The following is a 14,943-nucleotide window of genomic DNA, read 5'->3' on the forward strand; positions in this document are numbered from 1 at the left end:
TGACACTTGTTCTGCGCAACTCTAAGGTCCCTAGCATCCCTAGACTGGTTCTTTCACCCGCTGCGGCGATCACGCTCCTATTCCGGTCTTATCCCGACAAAGACCCTGACTAGTGCCTAGGGCAGCAGGAAAGCTAGTCCTGCTCTAACAAAGTCACAAAGGATAACAGACAAGGATAAAAGAAACAGCAATCACTCAACCAGCTCTCAGGCTACAGAAAGGAGAAGGAAAATGTGAGGCAAACCAAATAGGAGATAAGGCAAAGGAAGACACTCAAAAACTATCAAACATATCTCTAGAGACGACTCCTAGATCACCCCCCTTCACACAGCTCACACCTCCAGCTATAAACCAGGTTATAGCAAGCCATCACTGGTATCTACTCAAGCTAAGAGGCCAGCATTTATAACAGAGGGGAGTGGAGAAATCAGAACAGCCGAGATAACTCAGGACAGAGAGTTCTAGGAGACCAAAAGAACTGTTTAACCCTTGCTACAGCGCAAGGCAAATATGCACAGCTAACTAACTAGAAGGCAAAGCAGATCCAACCAACGCAGATGCATGTGTAGCCAAACGTCGTGATCTTCTGTCCTCTCTCTGTCGCGGTATCCCCATGACAGAGCCTTAAGGCCGGCTTCACATGTCAGGTTATTTCTTTCATAGTTTTTTTTTTTCAGTGTGATGGATCCGCTTTTGATATTCATGTTACTTTTTACAAACCTCATTGCATCTATCTTTCTTGTACAAAGAAAACTAAATTTCTTGGCTTCTTCTACCCATTCGGGCTCATTCACATTCAATTTTTTGCACGTATGCGAAAAATGGACCGATTATTTTGATCAGCGTTTGATCAGAGAGAATGTCATCTGAGTGTCATCCGTTTTTCTCGCATGTGGAGAAATAAAAGAAAAATAAAGTTTATCCACCTTTTCCATTCAGACAGCCCATGAAAATAGGATGTCACCTGAGAGCAGTTTGATTTTTTCATGGACCTAGTGACTTGCATTGATTACTTTGCTCAGACCCTTGGATCAAAATCGGACATGTCTCCGCGAAAAATCATGGACATGTGAATGGCCGTAGACTATCACAGGTACAAGTGCAATATGTGGATAACACGGATAGCACTCGTATGCGAAAACTGGACAATTGAAGGAGTCCTTAAAGAAATTATTTCACCAGGAAAGCAGCATAGTATAGAAGTAGAGACCCAGATTCCAGGGATGTATCACGTACTGGGATACTTTCTGTAATAATCATAAAATCAGTTTTATCAGCAGGAGATAATGACTAGAGGACTAGTAATCCTGCAGTCATCTAGATCTCAATATTCACGAACTCTATACAATCCTGTTCCCACCATTGATCGACAGCTTTCTGCTACCGTACAGTGTACACACAAAGCTGCCAATCAGTGGTGTGAGCAGGGTTAGGCCAGTCTCACACGTCCAGATATTTCCGGTACCGGAAGAAATGGTCCCGGAGCTATCCGTGTCCGTGTGTCCACGTAGGCCATCCGTGTGCTATCCGTGTGTCCGTTTTTATTGTCTGTGTGCTGTCCGTATCCTGAAACAATTTGTTTCAATTTTAACCCTATGACTTTAACAAAATCACACGAACAGCATCCGTGTGCGGTATGTGTTTACACGCACCCATTGACTTTAATGGGTCCGTGTGATCTGTGCGCTCCCACGAACACTGACACGTCTCCGTGTTTTGCACATGGACACACGGTCCGCGAAAAGACCTGGTAGATCTGCAGCAGATAAAACAGTGATCTTATCAAAACTGCAGAGAGCAACCCAGTAAGTGACACGAGTGATATCAGGGTGTCTGTCCTGAAATCATGATGTTCTCAGATGGGGGAGCAAAATCCTTGTGACAGTAAAATATGTCACTTGTGCAATCTGTTCTGTTTTTTTATCTAGGGCAATTGACTTGCATTGGCAGGAAACAGCGGATACATGGATCAAAGTAAACCATCTGCATTTTGTTTTTTTGTAAACAATAGGTCAATAAAGAAAAAAAATAACGCATGTGAAAAGGTACATTGATTGTAATAGGTCTGTAATCTAGCCATAAAAATAATTGACAGCTCAAGTGCAAAAAAAAAACAAAAACTGATGTGTGAGTCCTGAATCATTTGTCTCCAATAACGAAAGGAACAAGTAGAGAAAACAGAGCTGTCAAGAGATAGTCTTTACAATACAATGCCACATTACCTTTGAAATATATTGTAGAATGTATGCAATATCTGCACTAGATGGACTTTAAGGCTATGTGCACATGTTCAGGAATTCTTGCAGAAATTTCCTGCGCAAAACAGGACATTTTCTGCAAGAAATCCGCATGTGTTTTTTGCGCGTTTTTTCCCAGAGCTTCCCAATGCATAAAATAGTGGGAAAAACGTGAAAAATCCGCAAACTTAATGAACATGCTGCGTTTTTTTCCGCGATGTGTTTTTTATTCGCTGAAAAAAACGCATCATCTGCACAAAAATTGTGGAATGCATTCTAAATGATGGGATGCATAATGTATGCGTTTTTAATGCGTTTTTATAGTGAAAAAAACACAAAAAATCCGCAACGTGTGCACACAGTCTTAAAAGGATTGGGACAAACATCATAATCAATGAATTCACTTTTTTTATTGTGTCCCATTGACAAAGGTATATAAAATCCAGCCCCAAGACGGGCAGTCTGTCTTTACAAACATCTATGAAGAAACGGGCCGTTCTAAAGAGTCATCTGAATTCAAGCATCATTGTACAAGGTCAGTTCATGAAATATCCACCCTCCTAAATATTCCACAATCAACTGTTGTGGTATTAAAAAAATCAAAATGTTTATAAACCACAAGCAACCCAGCCTAACGTGGCAGGCCATGGACAGTTACAGAGCAGTGTCGTTGAGTACTGCGGCTCATAGTTGAAAAACTGTGCCCCTGGATCTTCACGGCAGGCGTTTCAATGGCTGATCAGGTTCTTGCAAGTCTTACTAGAACAACGACAGGCAACAGATGGAGTGGTGTAAAGCACACCACAACAGGAACTCTGGAGTAGTGGAAATGTGCTCTGTGTTGGGACAAATCACACTTCTTTATATGGCAGTATGATGGATGAGTCTGAGTTGCACCAGGTTGTCTGCCTGACTGCATAGTGCCCAATCTAAAGTTTGGTGGAGTAGAGGATTGGCCTAGGCCCAAAGTACCAGTGAAGAGAAACCTAAATACTTCAGCTTACTAAGACATTTTGGACAATTTAATGCTTCAACTTTGTGAGAACAGATTAGGGAGGGCAAGTCTACGTCCCAGGGCACAAGGCATGGTTGGTCGAGTTTGGTATATAGGAACTTGACTTACTCACTGCACAGGGCCCTGTCCATAACCCCCAAAGAGCCCGCACATCCAAAATGAGTGTCTGACCTCACAAATGCTTTCCTGCTTGAATGGGCAAACATTTCTACAGACACATTCAAAGATCTTGTACAAAGTCTTCCCAGAAGACTGGATTACGGTGTAAAGTCGTAAAAGCTCTTTTAGGTTTAATGTGTAGGTGTCCCATTCCGTTTGTCCATACAGTGTCGTTCTCTTGATAAAAGGATTAAAAAAAGTTCACCTACTGCATTTTTTAATGGAAGGGGTCTGCTTTATATCATATGATAATTGTATCCATTCTGTTAATAAAGACACATTTATTCTAGACACCATACAAAAGTTCATTTCAAGAGCGGCCACACTTATATAGATGAAAATGAATTTCTACAATATGCACATAAATTATGTAATCTTGATCTCACACCCCAAGTCCGCATTTATTTACTTTTTTAGTCTTATAAAAATGGACATTTTCCTCACCTTCGGCTCATACAGATTATATTTGCATTCACAATAGAACTCAGATCAAATTTAGGGACGTTCTACAAAGCTTACCTGATAGTTTCCTCTTAGCTGGGAGATTAATTGAGAGATTTGGTTTACAACATCTAAATCGGAAAGTAGATTCTGTAAGTCTTGATAAAGTTGCCCGGGTCCCATGTACAATTTATCTGTAGGTATACAGAAATAACACTGTAAATTAAATATGTAATGTACTGCATTCTAAGGAATTAAAGGGAACCCATCACATTAGAAAAAGCCTGTTGTGAGTGATGAGCGAAATTGCTCCCTTCATGCTGCAATGACTGAAAGCTAGCAGACTCCTGGAGGAAAAAGGGTTCATGTTCTCACTGAAGAGGCACTTTAAAGCGGCAAGAAAGCATTCTGATACTATTTACCACTAGATTAACCCTATAAATAGGGTTAATAGCATTTTTCAAGTTGACAGGTTCCATTTAGGCTGGTTAAAGAAAATATAAGTGTACAAAATGGACACATCATTATGCATAAAGATCCCAATACAGCTAATAAAATACTTATTTGCAAAGCTGCTATGAAAAACAAAAAGCTGGAAATTGGCAACATTTGCATGTACGGTATATGCTATATTCACACAGGGGTCATGGTTTTGGTTTATAAAGGAGCTATGAAATCTAGGTCTGGTCCATTTCTGAACAATTATATTTTGCACCAGGCTAAATCATCACATACATTATATCATCCATTTCATCCCAACTCCATTGTATCCATACACTTTAAACCCTGGATTAAGGACACCGGATTTGTGTGACATCCAGCCTCACCACCAGTTCAGTAAATTTTCTTTTACAGACAGGAGGTCTGCTTTTGACATGAAATCACCTATGAAATCTCTTTTGGGAGCTCTCAGATACACCCCACCTCCAGCTTTACTTTCTTTGTCTCTATGTCTTCACGCAGCTGAAAATTATGGCACATAAAAGTACAGAGATGCAGTGGGGTCTCCATACAATGAGAAGAATAGTTACCAGAACAGAAAACATAGCTTATGGACTGTAACGGGACCCAGTGCCTATATAGGGGACCCAGTACGGAGATAAGAGGAGGACACTCCAAACTAAAATGTATATTAAAAACATGGAGGAAATGTCCAAAAGGTATGGTATATAACAAAAATACTAATTTATTGAACTCACAGAAAAACATATACATACAAGTGCTACTCACAAAATTAGAATATCATCAAAAAGTTAATTTATTTCAGATCTTCAATACAATACGTGAAACTCATATTCTATAGAGTAATTCCATGCAGGTTTTTTTTTACTTATTTAAATAATTTAAAAAACAGCGTGGGGAGCCCTCTATCCATGATAACCAGCCTTGCTGAAGCTGATAGTTTGGGGCTGCAGCCCACAGATGTCAGTTTTTTGTTAAAAATACAGGGGAACCCACACAGTTTTTCACTATAAATATTTATTTATAGCACAGGCGGCTGATGAAAACTCCCGACAGCCGATGCATACTCTCACTGTTATCAGTGGCAGTATGTGTAGGTTGGAAGTAGTGGTCCCATCAGTAGCCGCCTGCTCTCGCTGTTATCAGTTTTATACAACTCAATATTCTCCCCTGCTCGCACTGATTATTGGCAGCATTGGAGAACGATGCGAGCGGTCTTCAGTACATGGGGCTGAGGAACATAACTAACAGTACCGCCATTTACCAGGCACTGGGATGTGTCACACTGATGGCACATGGATGTTATGCATGTGTCATCCGTGTGCACATGTGTGGGATGTTTTGTGGCTCGTGCGGCTGTTAAAAAACAGACATGTCAATCTATTTTGCCCAGAACCACACGGTCTGTGGAAACACACTGACATGTGCACAGACCCATTCACTTGAATGGGACTATGTGTGTAATGGCCTCCAGTAGGTGTGAAAACTTTTACCATACGTACTGGACACAGAGGTCTAATGTGTAGACACAGAAACTGACAAGTTATGCAAAACTGCTCTCTGACACCGATTATCCTATTAATTGATAGATCTTACAAAATTTGTACCTAGATGCTATACGATTTTAGGGAGGGGGGGAGAGGTTGGGTTCACACTGCATTTTTTATCTGTGAACAAATGTTAGCTGTAAGTAAATAGGAGGTTTTTAATCACATTACAAACACTGCATTTTAGAGGCATTTTTTCAACATTTTTGGTGCAGTTTTGGCATTCGTTGCCTTTCTCCAAAATACAGCATGCTCTAGGTGTGGCACTTTGTATGCATTTTCTAATAAGCTTCTATATAGGACAGGAAAACATGTAAAGAAGAAATAGGGATTTTTCTGTTACTCACCGTAAAATCCTTTTCTCCGAGATGCTCATTGGGGGACACAGAACTGTGGGTGTATGCTACTGCCACCAGAAGGCTGACACTAAGTAAACATGAAACAAAGTTTAGCTCCTCCTCCGCCTTATACACCCTGACACTGGACGCAGGCGAACCGAGTTTGGTGCAAAAGCAGTAGAACAAAAAAGGAAACAAAACAAAACATATGAGCATTAATACAGAAACAACATGTCTAGAAATAACCATACTGACTGAAAAGGTCAGAGAAAAATGAAACAAAAAGAGAGCCATCTGGCTAACAGGGAGGGAGCTGTGTCCCCCAATGAGCGTCTCAAAGAAAAGGATTTTACGGTGAGTAACACAAAAATCCCTATTTCTCCTTCGCCTCATTGGGGGACACAGGACTGTGGGATGTCCTAAAGCAGTCCCTGGGTGGGGAATTAACTCACCGGTATAACATCCAGGCATCTGCTGGCTGTAAGTGCGCTACTGCAGCCCAAAGAATACGTATACCCAGACTTGCATCTGCCGAAGTCTGAGTGAGCCTTGCAAACCTGTTCTGCTGAAGCCTGGTGCCGAAGCGCCAAGGAAGCACCGAATCCAGGCCGGTTTGGAGAAACGCAAGAATGTTTGGGTTGGAGAAACGTAGTGGGGGGAGCTCACAGCTTCTGCACCATGAAAGGAAAACCTTCCAGATGTGATGATAACTACGTGCAGAGACGGATTTCCGGGCGCTAATCATGGTAGCAGCTACCTCTTGGGAAAACCCGGCCTGTGTTAGAATCCAAGATTGAATGGCGAGGCCATTAAACACAGGGCCCCTAAGTTCTGGTGGTAGATCGGGCCCTGTGAAAGTAGATACAGGCGGTACGGAAGCTGCCACGGAGTTCCAGCGAGGAGCTGCATAAGGTCTGCGTACCATGACCGACTAGGCCAATCTGGGCGGACCAGGATAGCTGGAACTCCTTCTGTCTTGACCTTTCTGATTACCTTCGGGAGTAGTGCTAGAGGGGGAAACATATGGGAGACGAAACTGGTCCCAAGGCAAAACTAACGTGTCCACAGCAATCGCCTGTGGATCTCGATACCGGGCGACAAACCTGGGTACCTTGGTATTCCTCCCGGACGCAATCAGGTCCACGTCCGGGGTTCCCTAGCGTTGACATATCTGTTGAAATACTTCGGGATGGAGAGACCACTCCCCGGACGCAAGGCCCTGTCGACTGAGAAAATCCGCAGCCCAGCTTTTCTTGCCCGGGATGTGGACTGCCGAAATCACCGAGTGATTCCTCTCGGCCCAGCAGAGGACCTGCTTTACCTCGTGCATGGCCACCCTGCTGTGGGTACCCCCTTGATTTATGTATGCCACCGCTTTGGCATTGTCCAATTGAATCCGGACAGGGCGGCCTGCCAGGAGATGATGAAAATGCTGCAGAGCCAGCCGAACAGCCCGAATCTCCAAAAGATTGATCGGGAGACCTGACTCCCGAGAAGACCAGCGTCCCTGGGCTGTCTGGCGGTAAAACACTGCTCCCCAACCTAGAAGGCTGGCATCTGTCGTGACTACTAGCCAATGAACTGGGGGAAAGGGTTTCCCCTGTTGTAGAGACAGACTTGTTGACCACCATGAAAGAGCCTGTCTGACCTGGAAAGATAGACGGCACCTGAGGTTGAGAGAAAATGGCTCTTTGTCCCATGCTGCTAACAGTGCATGTTGGAGAGGACGAAGATGGAGTTGCGCAAATGGTACTGCTTCCATTGCCGCCACCATCCTTCCTAAGACCCTCATGCAAAACCGGATCGTATGATGGACAGGCCGGCGAAGGATCCTCACCTCTTGCCGAAGATTCAGGACCTTGTCCTGGGGTAGGATTGTCAAGCCTAGTAAGGTGTCGAAGATCATCCCTAGAAAAGAAATTCTCCGGGATGGTACAAGAGACGACTTTTCTAGGTTCACCAGCCACCCTAGACGAGAAAGAGTGTCTAGAGTAATGCTGACTCGCAGTAATAATTTTCCTCGCAGGCCCGAAAAGACGGCCCCTTGATGAGATCGTCTAGATATGGTAAAACGAGTATGCACCGGGAATGCAGGTTGGACACAACAGCCGCCATGACCTTTGTGAACACTCTGGGGGCGATGGCTAGCCCGAAATGTAAGGCCGTGAACTGGAAATGCAGGTTTCCTACAGCGAAACGTAGGAAACTTTGATGCGCAGGAAATATGGGAATGTGCAGATAGGCATCTTGAATATCTATTGAAGCTAAGAATTTTCCCTTTTCCATTGTCGCAATGACTGACCGGAGAGATTCCATTCGAAAGCGCCGAATGTTGACAAACCTGTTTAAACGTTTCAGGTCCAAAATGGGCCTTACCGTTCCGTCTTTTTTGGGAACTATGAACAGGTTGGAATAGAACCCCTGAAATCTTTCTTCCTTTGGAACTGGAATGATGACCTGGCGGAGCCGAAGGGACTCTATAGAATTGAACAGGACCTGTACCCGGGATTTTGAGCTGGGAAGGCGGGAAGGAAAGAACCGGCATGGGGGGTGGTTGACAAACTCTATCCTGAAGACACCAGTTCTCTTATCCATTTGTCGTGAACCACAGTGAGCCAGGACTGGTGAAAAAAGAGTAGGCGGCCGCCTACTCTGTCAGCGAAGACCAGAGACCGACTCCAGTCATTTGGTCGAAAACCTATGGGACCTAAATCCCCTTCCCTGGGATCGTATTCTTCCCAATGGGGAGATCTGACGATCTCTGTCCTGATTGGGTCGCCCTGGAGCAGCAGGATTTGACGTTGGGGTCCACCTGGTATTACGAAAGGACTTAAAGCAAGCCTGGAACTGGCGACGAAAAGGCTGTTTAATCCTCTGCTGTGGAAGAAAATTGCTTTTCCCTCCTGTGGTATCAGAAATGAGCGGATCCAATTTTTCTCCAAATAATCGGCCACCTTGATCAGGAAGGGTTGTAAGATTTTTTTAGAGGTAGAATCTGCCTGCCATGTTCTCAACCAATGGCAATAGCGTTTGCTGCCACTGAAGCCGCACAGTTCGCTGCATCTAAAGATGCATTGATCAGGTAGCTCCCAGCTAGAGCTATTTGATTTGACATCTCTGTCAACTCCACTGGTAGATCCCTCTCCTGAAGAGCTTTGGTCAAAGATTCTGACCAAGACATCATGGCCTTAGCTACCCACGTCGCCGCAAAAGAGGGCTGAACCTGAAGTCTCAAAAACTGAACGAGCCAAACTATCAATAAGCCGATCAGTAGGATCTTTAATAGATGAGCCGTTGGGAAGGGATAACAGTGTGTTAGAGGCCAAACGAGAAACCGGAGGATCTACCGAAGGAGATTCTGCCCATTTCTTACGCAGTTCAGGAGCAAAAGGGTACCTAGCATTCAGAGCCTTTTGTCCCGCAAAACATCTGTCTGGATGCTTCCTGTGATGTTGGACCAAGTCCTCAAACTCAGGGTGAGAAGCGAACACCCTACGAGACTGCTTTGCCCTCTTGAATGATACCTTATGACCAGAGGTCAAGGTAGATTCCTCCTCTATACGCAGGGTTTGGTTGACGGCCTCAATTGGACTGTTTACTGCCTCTTGGTAATCAGGCACCTCTAGATTGAGGGATCTCTCGGAATCGTAGTCCGAACCGAGTTCACCGCTCTCCGCTGGAGAAGGTGAACGAGAGGCGGAACTCCAGGACGCAGATGCCCCTGACGGCCCGGGAGACGCTGTGTGGGTTCGCTTTCCCCGCATCTGCCTAGTGCGAGCGCGGCCCCTGTAGGCCGAAGGCTCCTGAGAGTCGGAGGACCTCTCCACGGCAGGTGAACCGCTGTCCCTGGCCGCAGCCGGGGTCTGCAGGGTCTCGATTGCCTTAGTTAGGGATGCCATAGACTGTGACAAGGATGTGACCCATTCCGGGGGAGAAACCACGGCTTCTACCGGGGTCGCAGGGGAGGGCTCTTGAGCGCGTCCGGAGTCGCAGGCCTCACAGACGATTACTCTGGGCATGCGGACCGACAGACTACACATGAGGTATATAGCACCGTGTAAGATTTGGCCCTTCTAGACATGGTGCCCTGCAAATGCTATAATCAGGGGATCTGCTGTCAGGCTGGGGGGAGTAGCACTTACCCCAGTCCTGTGTCCCCGTTTGTCCTGTGGAACTTGTCCCAGAGCGAAGAATCTGAGCTGCCTTTGAAAAAGAGAGCCCTCACTAGTGGGCGGAACCAGAGACGGCGGTTTTTGTGGCCTAGATTTTGCTTTCCAGCGTTCGGCGAGGAAAGGGAGGGGGCGGAGCCGTCGAAAAATATTGCGGCCGGAAGGGGCAGGACTTCTGCCCGTGGCCTACTTCCTGACAGAAGCCGGGGACTAAATTATCGACCGCCCCGGAAGTGACGCCGGCGGTCTGCAGTGCGGCGCTGCCCGCAATAGACAGGCCGCAGCGCCGCTTCAAACAAGGAGATCGCGATGCCGCCAGCAGGAAAAAAACCTCGGTGCCGCCAGCCGCAGCGTCGTCAGCCCCAAGAAAGCGAGGTGCCCGCAGAGCAGACCTGCCCCCTGTATGATGCGCACCTCAGGAGCCCTCGTAGCCCCCCCCCCCCCCCCCCCCCCCGAGTGAGGGAGCTGTGTAAAACACAAGGACGGTGCAGGCACCCTAACTCCATCTTCCCTTTCATAGGATAAGGAGAGGGACCGTCCGCCCCCCTTTATCACTGCTGTCTAGCATTGGTGATGCAGTGGGGGCTGCACGGACAATCCGTATGCACCTGTACAGCCTAGAGTTCCATTACCTTAGGGTGGTCAGGGCTAAGTCCGGCAAGTCCCACGTTGCGGGAGAGGACACGTGGAGGCCGTTGATGGTTTGGGAGATCTGACCCCTTCAAAAGGGTTCGTCGCCCCTGTCTCGCTTCCAAAAAAGGTCCAGTAGGTCTGGTAACCAGACCTGTGCCTCCATCAGACACTAAGCATGAACTGGGTTCGCCTGCGGCCAGTGTCAGGGTGTATACGGCGGAGGAGGAGCAAAACTTTTTTTATGTTTACTTCGTGTCAGCCTCCTGGCGGCAGTAGCATACACCCACAGTCCTGTGTCCCCCAAAGAGGCGAAGGAGAAAAACCAAGGCTATTAAAATGCTGAAGAAAACAAGACAGGTGGCAAAAGAGAGTTGAGAAGCTCGGTAACAAATTTAAAAAATTTTTTTTAGTGTACTAAAGCTTGAATAAGTGGATAAGGCTATATTTATGTTTACCACAAGAAATATGTTTATATGCAAAAAAAAAAAAAAGAAATGAAAAATAATGCAAATCCAGGCTGAAATTTAATAAAAAAATGAAAAATAAAAAAACCAACAACAACAAAAAAACCACAAAGCTAGCATCTACCCAAACTGTTGAGCGGAAGTCCTGGAAGCATGTGGACTAGATCCCAAATAGCTAATTGGTATTCAGAAATACTAATGAGTGTAATGAATTGACAAGAAAGCTCCTATTGTGTGCAGAGACATCAGTGTGATGCCAACACAATCAGGGCAGATCAGGCGCCTTCATCACATTGCTTCTAGTGACAAGATGAAGCGCTCAGGACAGGAAGGCTGTGTTGCCCATATAGAGGGAGACAAGAAAAGACCAAGTACAGCATCATTCATAGGAAAGCAATAAAAAGAGGCTGTGCAGCTACATGAATCAGTGATCATAACTTCCTTAATTATTTCCCATTAGTTATGGTCATTATAATTAGTACTGGGTGTTGCAAACTCCAGGCTTGTCCACAAGGTAGTCCGTATTTGACTGACTAAGCAGAGGAGCATAGGAAATCATACTGCAACTCTTAAGCGAAAGCCACATAACTGAGGAAGATAAATAGTTCTGCAAGTTGAGTCTTATCTTGGTCTTTTAAAGGGAACATGTCACCAGATTCATGCTGGGGACAACTAAAAATCAGAGCCCCTCTGCAGAATTACAGACAGATATATTTCTCTCAAAAATGTGCCGGCTAGCCGGAGACTAGACTAGTGTGGCCCCACACTCGGCCAGCTTCTCCCAGCACTGAGAGATCTGTCAATCGCATTTATTGGCATTGGGAACTGCCACCCTGGGTCAGAGCACATGTATACCAGGCAGAAGCCAAAAAAAGAGAAAGACACTTTTGGCCTAGGTCTGATGTACGGCTGCCTAAAAGAATCTTACAGTAGGAAAAAGTCAGGAAAAGCTCACATACAGTAGCCTAGGAGCAGAGACTCAGGGTATGTGCACACATATTTTTTAGCTCTGCTGATTTTTCCGCAGCCGATTTCATAAATCCACAGGTAAAAGGCACTGCATTTTACCTGCGGATTTACAGCGGATATTATGCGGATTCCACCTGCGGTTTTACACCTGCAGATTCCTATTATGGAGTAGGCATTTTTTTCGGCAGCATGTGCACTGCGGATTGCTTTTCCATAGGTTTACATTGTACTGTAAACGCATGGGAAACTGCTGCAGACCCACAGCTGCGAAAATGCTGCGTATCCGCAGCAAAATCCGCAACGAGTGCACATAGCCTCAGACAGTTGGTGTAGGAAGCTGCTTTCATCCTGGCCATTAAAGCAGAAGCCCAGCTGTCATTAGGATAGTGCACCCATTATACCCGCTCCATAACCACTTGTGATATCTTCATGTTTTTAAAAAAAAATAAAAAATATAGGATGATTACTGAAACATACAACCATTTTCACAACTGAAATTTGTATTGGACTCTTACTTGGTTTGACACAAACAACTTTCTCAGCTGCATGTAAAGAAGAAAATCGAGGTTGATTTCCTTGTTCCTCATTTTCCCCATATTCAATAACTTCAACCTGGCCCAATGGTACACTCCATTTTAGTAAGTATTTTTGGCTGGCTGTTACGATATTACTGCCTTCATTGGATGATCTAATACAGAAAAAAAAAAGACAAAAGTCACATAATGTATAGATCATCAAGGCACATACAGAAAATACAACAGATCGGCATATATTACATATTCCCTTCTCTCACAAACAGTCATAACTAATAGATCATGTACAACCTGTGTCATAAGGAAATCTTTATCATATACAAGAAGAGCCTGATATATACAGTACAGACCAAAAGTTTGGACACACATTCTCATTTAAAGATTTTTCTGTATTTTCATGACTATGAAAATTGTAAATTCACACTGAAGGCATCAAAACTATAAATTAACACATGTGACTACCCATGGAGGCTCATCAAGAGAATGCCAAGAGTTTGCAAAGCAGTCATCAAAGCAAAAGGTGGCTACTTTGACGAACCTAGAATATAAGATATAATCAGATAAGAATATAAGATATAATCAGTTGTTTCTCACTTTTTTTGTTAAGTATATAATTCCACATGTGGCCAAAAGTATTGACACCCCTGCAATTCTGTCAGATAGACAGTTGAGCGAAAAAGTGTTTGCCCCCTTCCTGATATCCTATTCTTTTGTGTGTTCGTCACACTTAAATGTTTCAGATTACCAAACAAATTTAAATATTAGACAGATATAACACAAGTAAACACAAATTGCAGTTAATAAATGAAGGTCTTTATTAAGGGAATAATAAATCCCAACCAATAGGGCCCTGTGTGGAAAAGTGATTCCCACTCTCCCACCCCCTTCATGACCTTGGGATTTTTCATTTTTCCGTGTTCGTTTTTCACTCCCCTCCTTCCCAGAGCCATAACTTTTTTATTTTTCCGTGAATTTGGCCATGTGAGGGCTTATTTTTTGCGGGACGAGTTGTACTTTTGAACCACATCATTGGTTTTAGCATGTCGTGTACTAGAAAACGGGAAAAAAATTCCAAGTGCGGTGAAATTGCAAAAAAAGTGCAATCCCACACTTGTTTTTTGTTTGGCTTTTTTGCTAGGTTCACTAAATGCTAAAACTGACTTGACATTATGATTCTCCAGGTCAGTACGAGTTCATAGACACCAAACATGACTAGGTTATTTTTTATCTAAGTGGTGAGAAAAATTTCCAAACTTTGCTAAAAAAAAAAAAAAAAAAATTGCGCCATTTTCCGATACTCGTAGCGTCTCCATTTTTCGTGATCTGGGGTCGGTTGAGGGCTTATTTTTTGCGTGCCGAGATGACGTTTTTAATGATAGCATATTGGTGCAGATACGTTCTTTTGATCGCCCGTTATTGCATTTTAATGCAATGTCGCGGCGACCTAAAAAACGTAATTCTGGCCTTTCAAATTTTTTTCTCGCTACGCCGTTTAGCGATCAGGTTAATGCTTTTTTTTAATTGATAGATCGGGCGATTCTGAGTGCGGCGATACCAAATATGTGTAGATTTGATTTTTTTTTTTATTGATTTATTTTGATTGGGGCGAAAGGGGGGTGATTTAAACTTTTATATTTTTTTTATATATTTTTTTTTTTACTTTTGCCATGCTTCAATAGCCTCCATGGGAGGCTAGAAGCAGGCACAACGCGATCGGCTGATCGCTGCTATGTAGCAGAAATGGAGGTGTGCTGTGAGCGCCGACCACAGGGTGGCGCTCACAGCCACCGGTCATCAGTAACCATAGAGGTCTCAAGGACCTCTATGGTTACAATGGAGACGCATCGCCGACCCCCGATCATGTGACGGGGGTCGGCGATGACGTCATTTCCGGCCGCCCGGCCGGATGTGGTACTTAAATGCCGCTGTCTGCAATTGACAGCGGCATTTAACTAGTTAATAGGTGCGGGCAGATC

General features: G+C 44.5%; 1 protein-coding gene across 6 annotated transcripts in view; it reads right to left on the minus strand.

Annotated features, from left to right (window-relative positions):
* ARHGEF10 (Rho guanine nucleotide exchange factor 10) overlaps nucleotides 1-14,943 on the minus strand; it is a 296,127-nt gene that overhangs the window by 99,583 nt on the left and 181,601 nt on the right. For all 6 annotated transcript variants that reach the window (XM_069726905.1, XM_069726904.1, XM_069726903.1 and 3 more), the window contains 2 exons: nucleotides 12,950-13,122; nucleotides 3,931-4,046 (listed from right to left, as the gene is read on the minus strand). In XM_069726905.1, the coding sequence (XP_069583006.1) occupies nucleotides 3,931-4,046; nucleotides 12,950-13,122 (289 nt within the window). The remainder of the gene's footprint in view (nucleotides 1-3,930; nucleotides 4,047-12,949; nucleotides 13,123-14,943) is intronic.

This window comes from Ranitomeya imitator, chromosome 5 (assembly GCF_032444005.1).
Source record: "Ranitomeya imitator isolate aRanImi1 chromosome 5, aRanImi1.pri, whole genome shotgun sequence".
Classification (NCBI taxonomy): domain Eukaryota; kingdom Metazoa; phylum Chordata; class Amphibia; order Anura; family Dendrobatidae; genus Ranitomeya; species Ranitomeya imitator.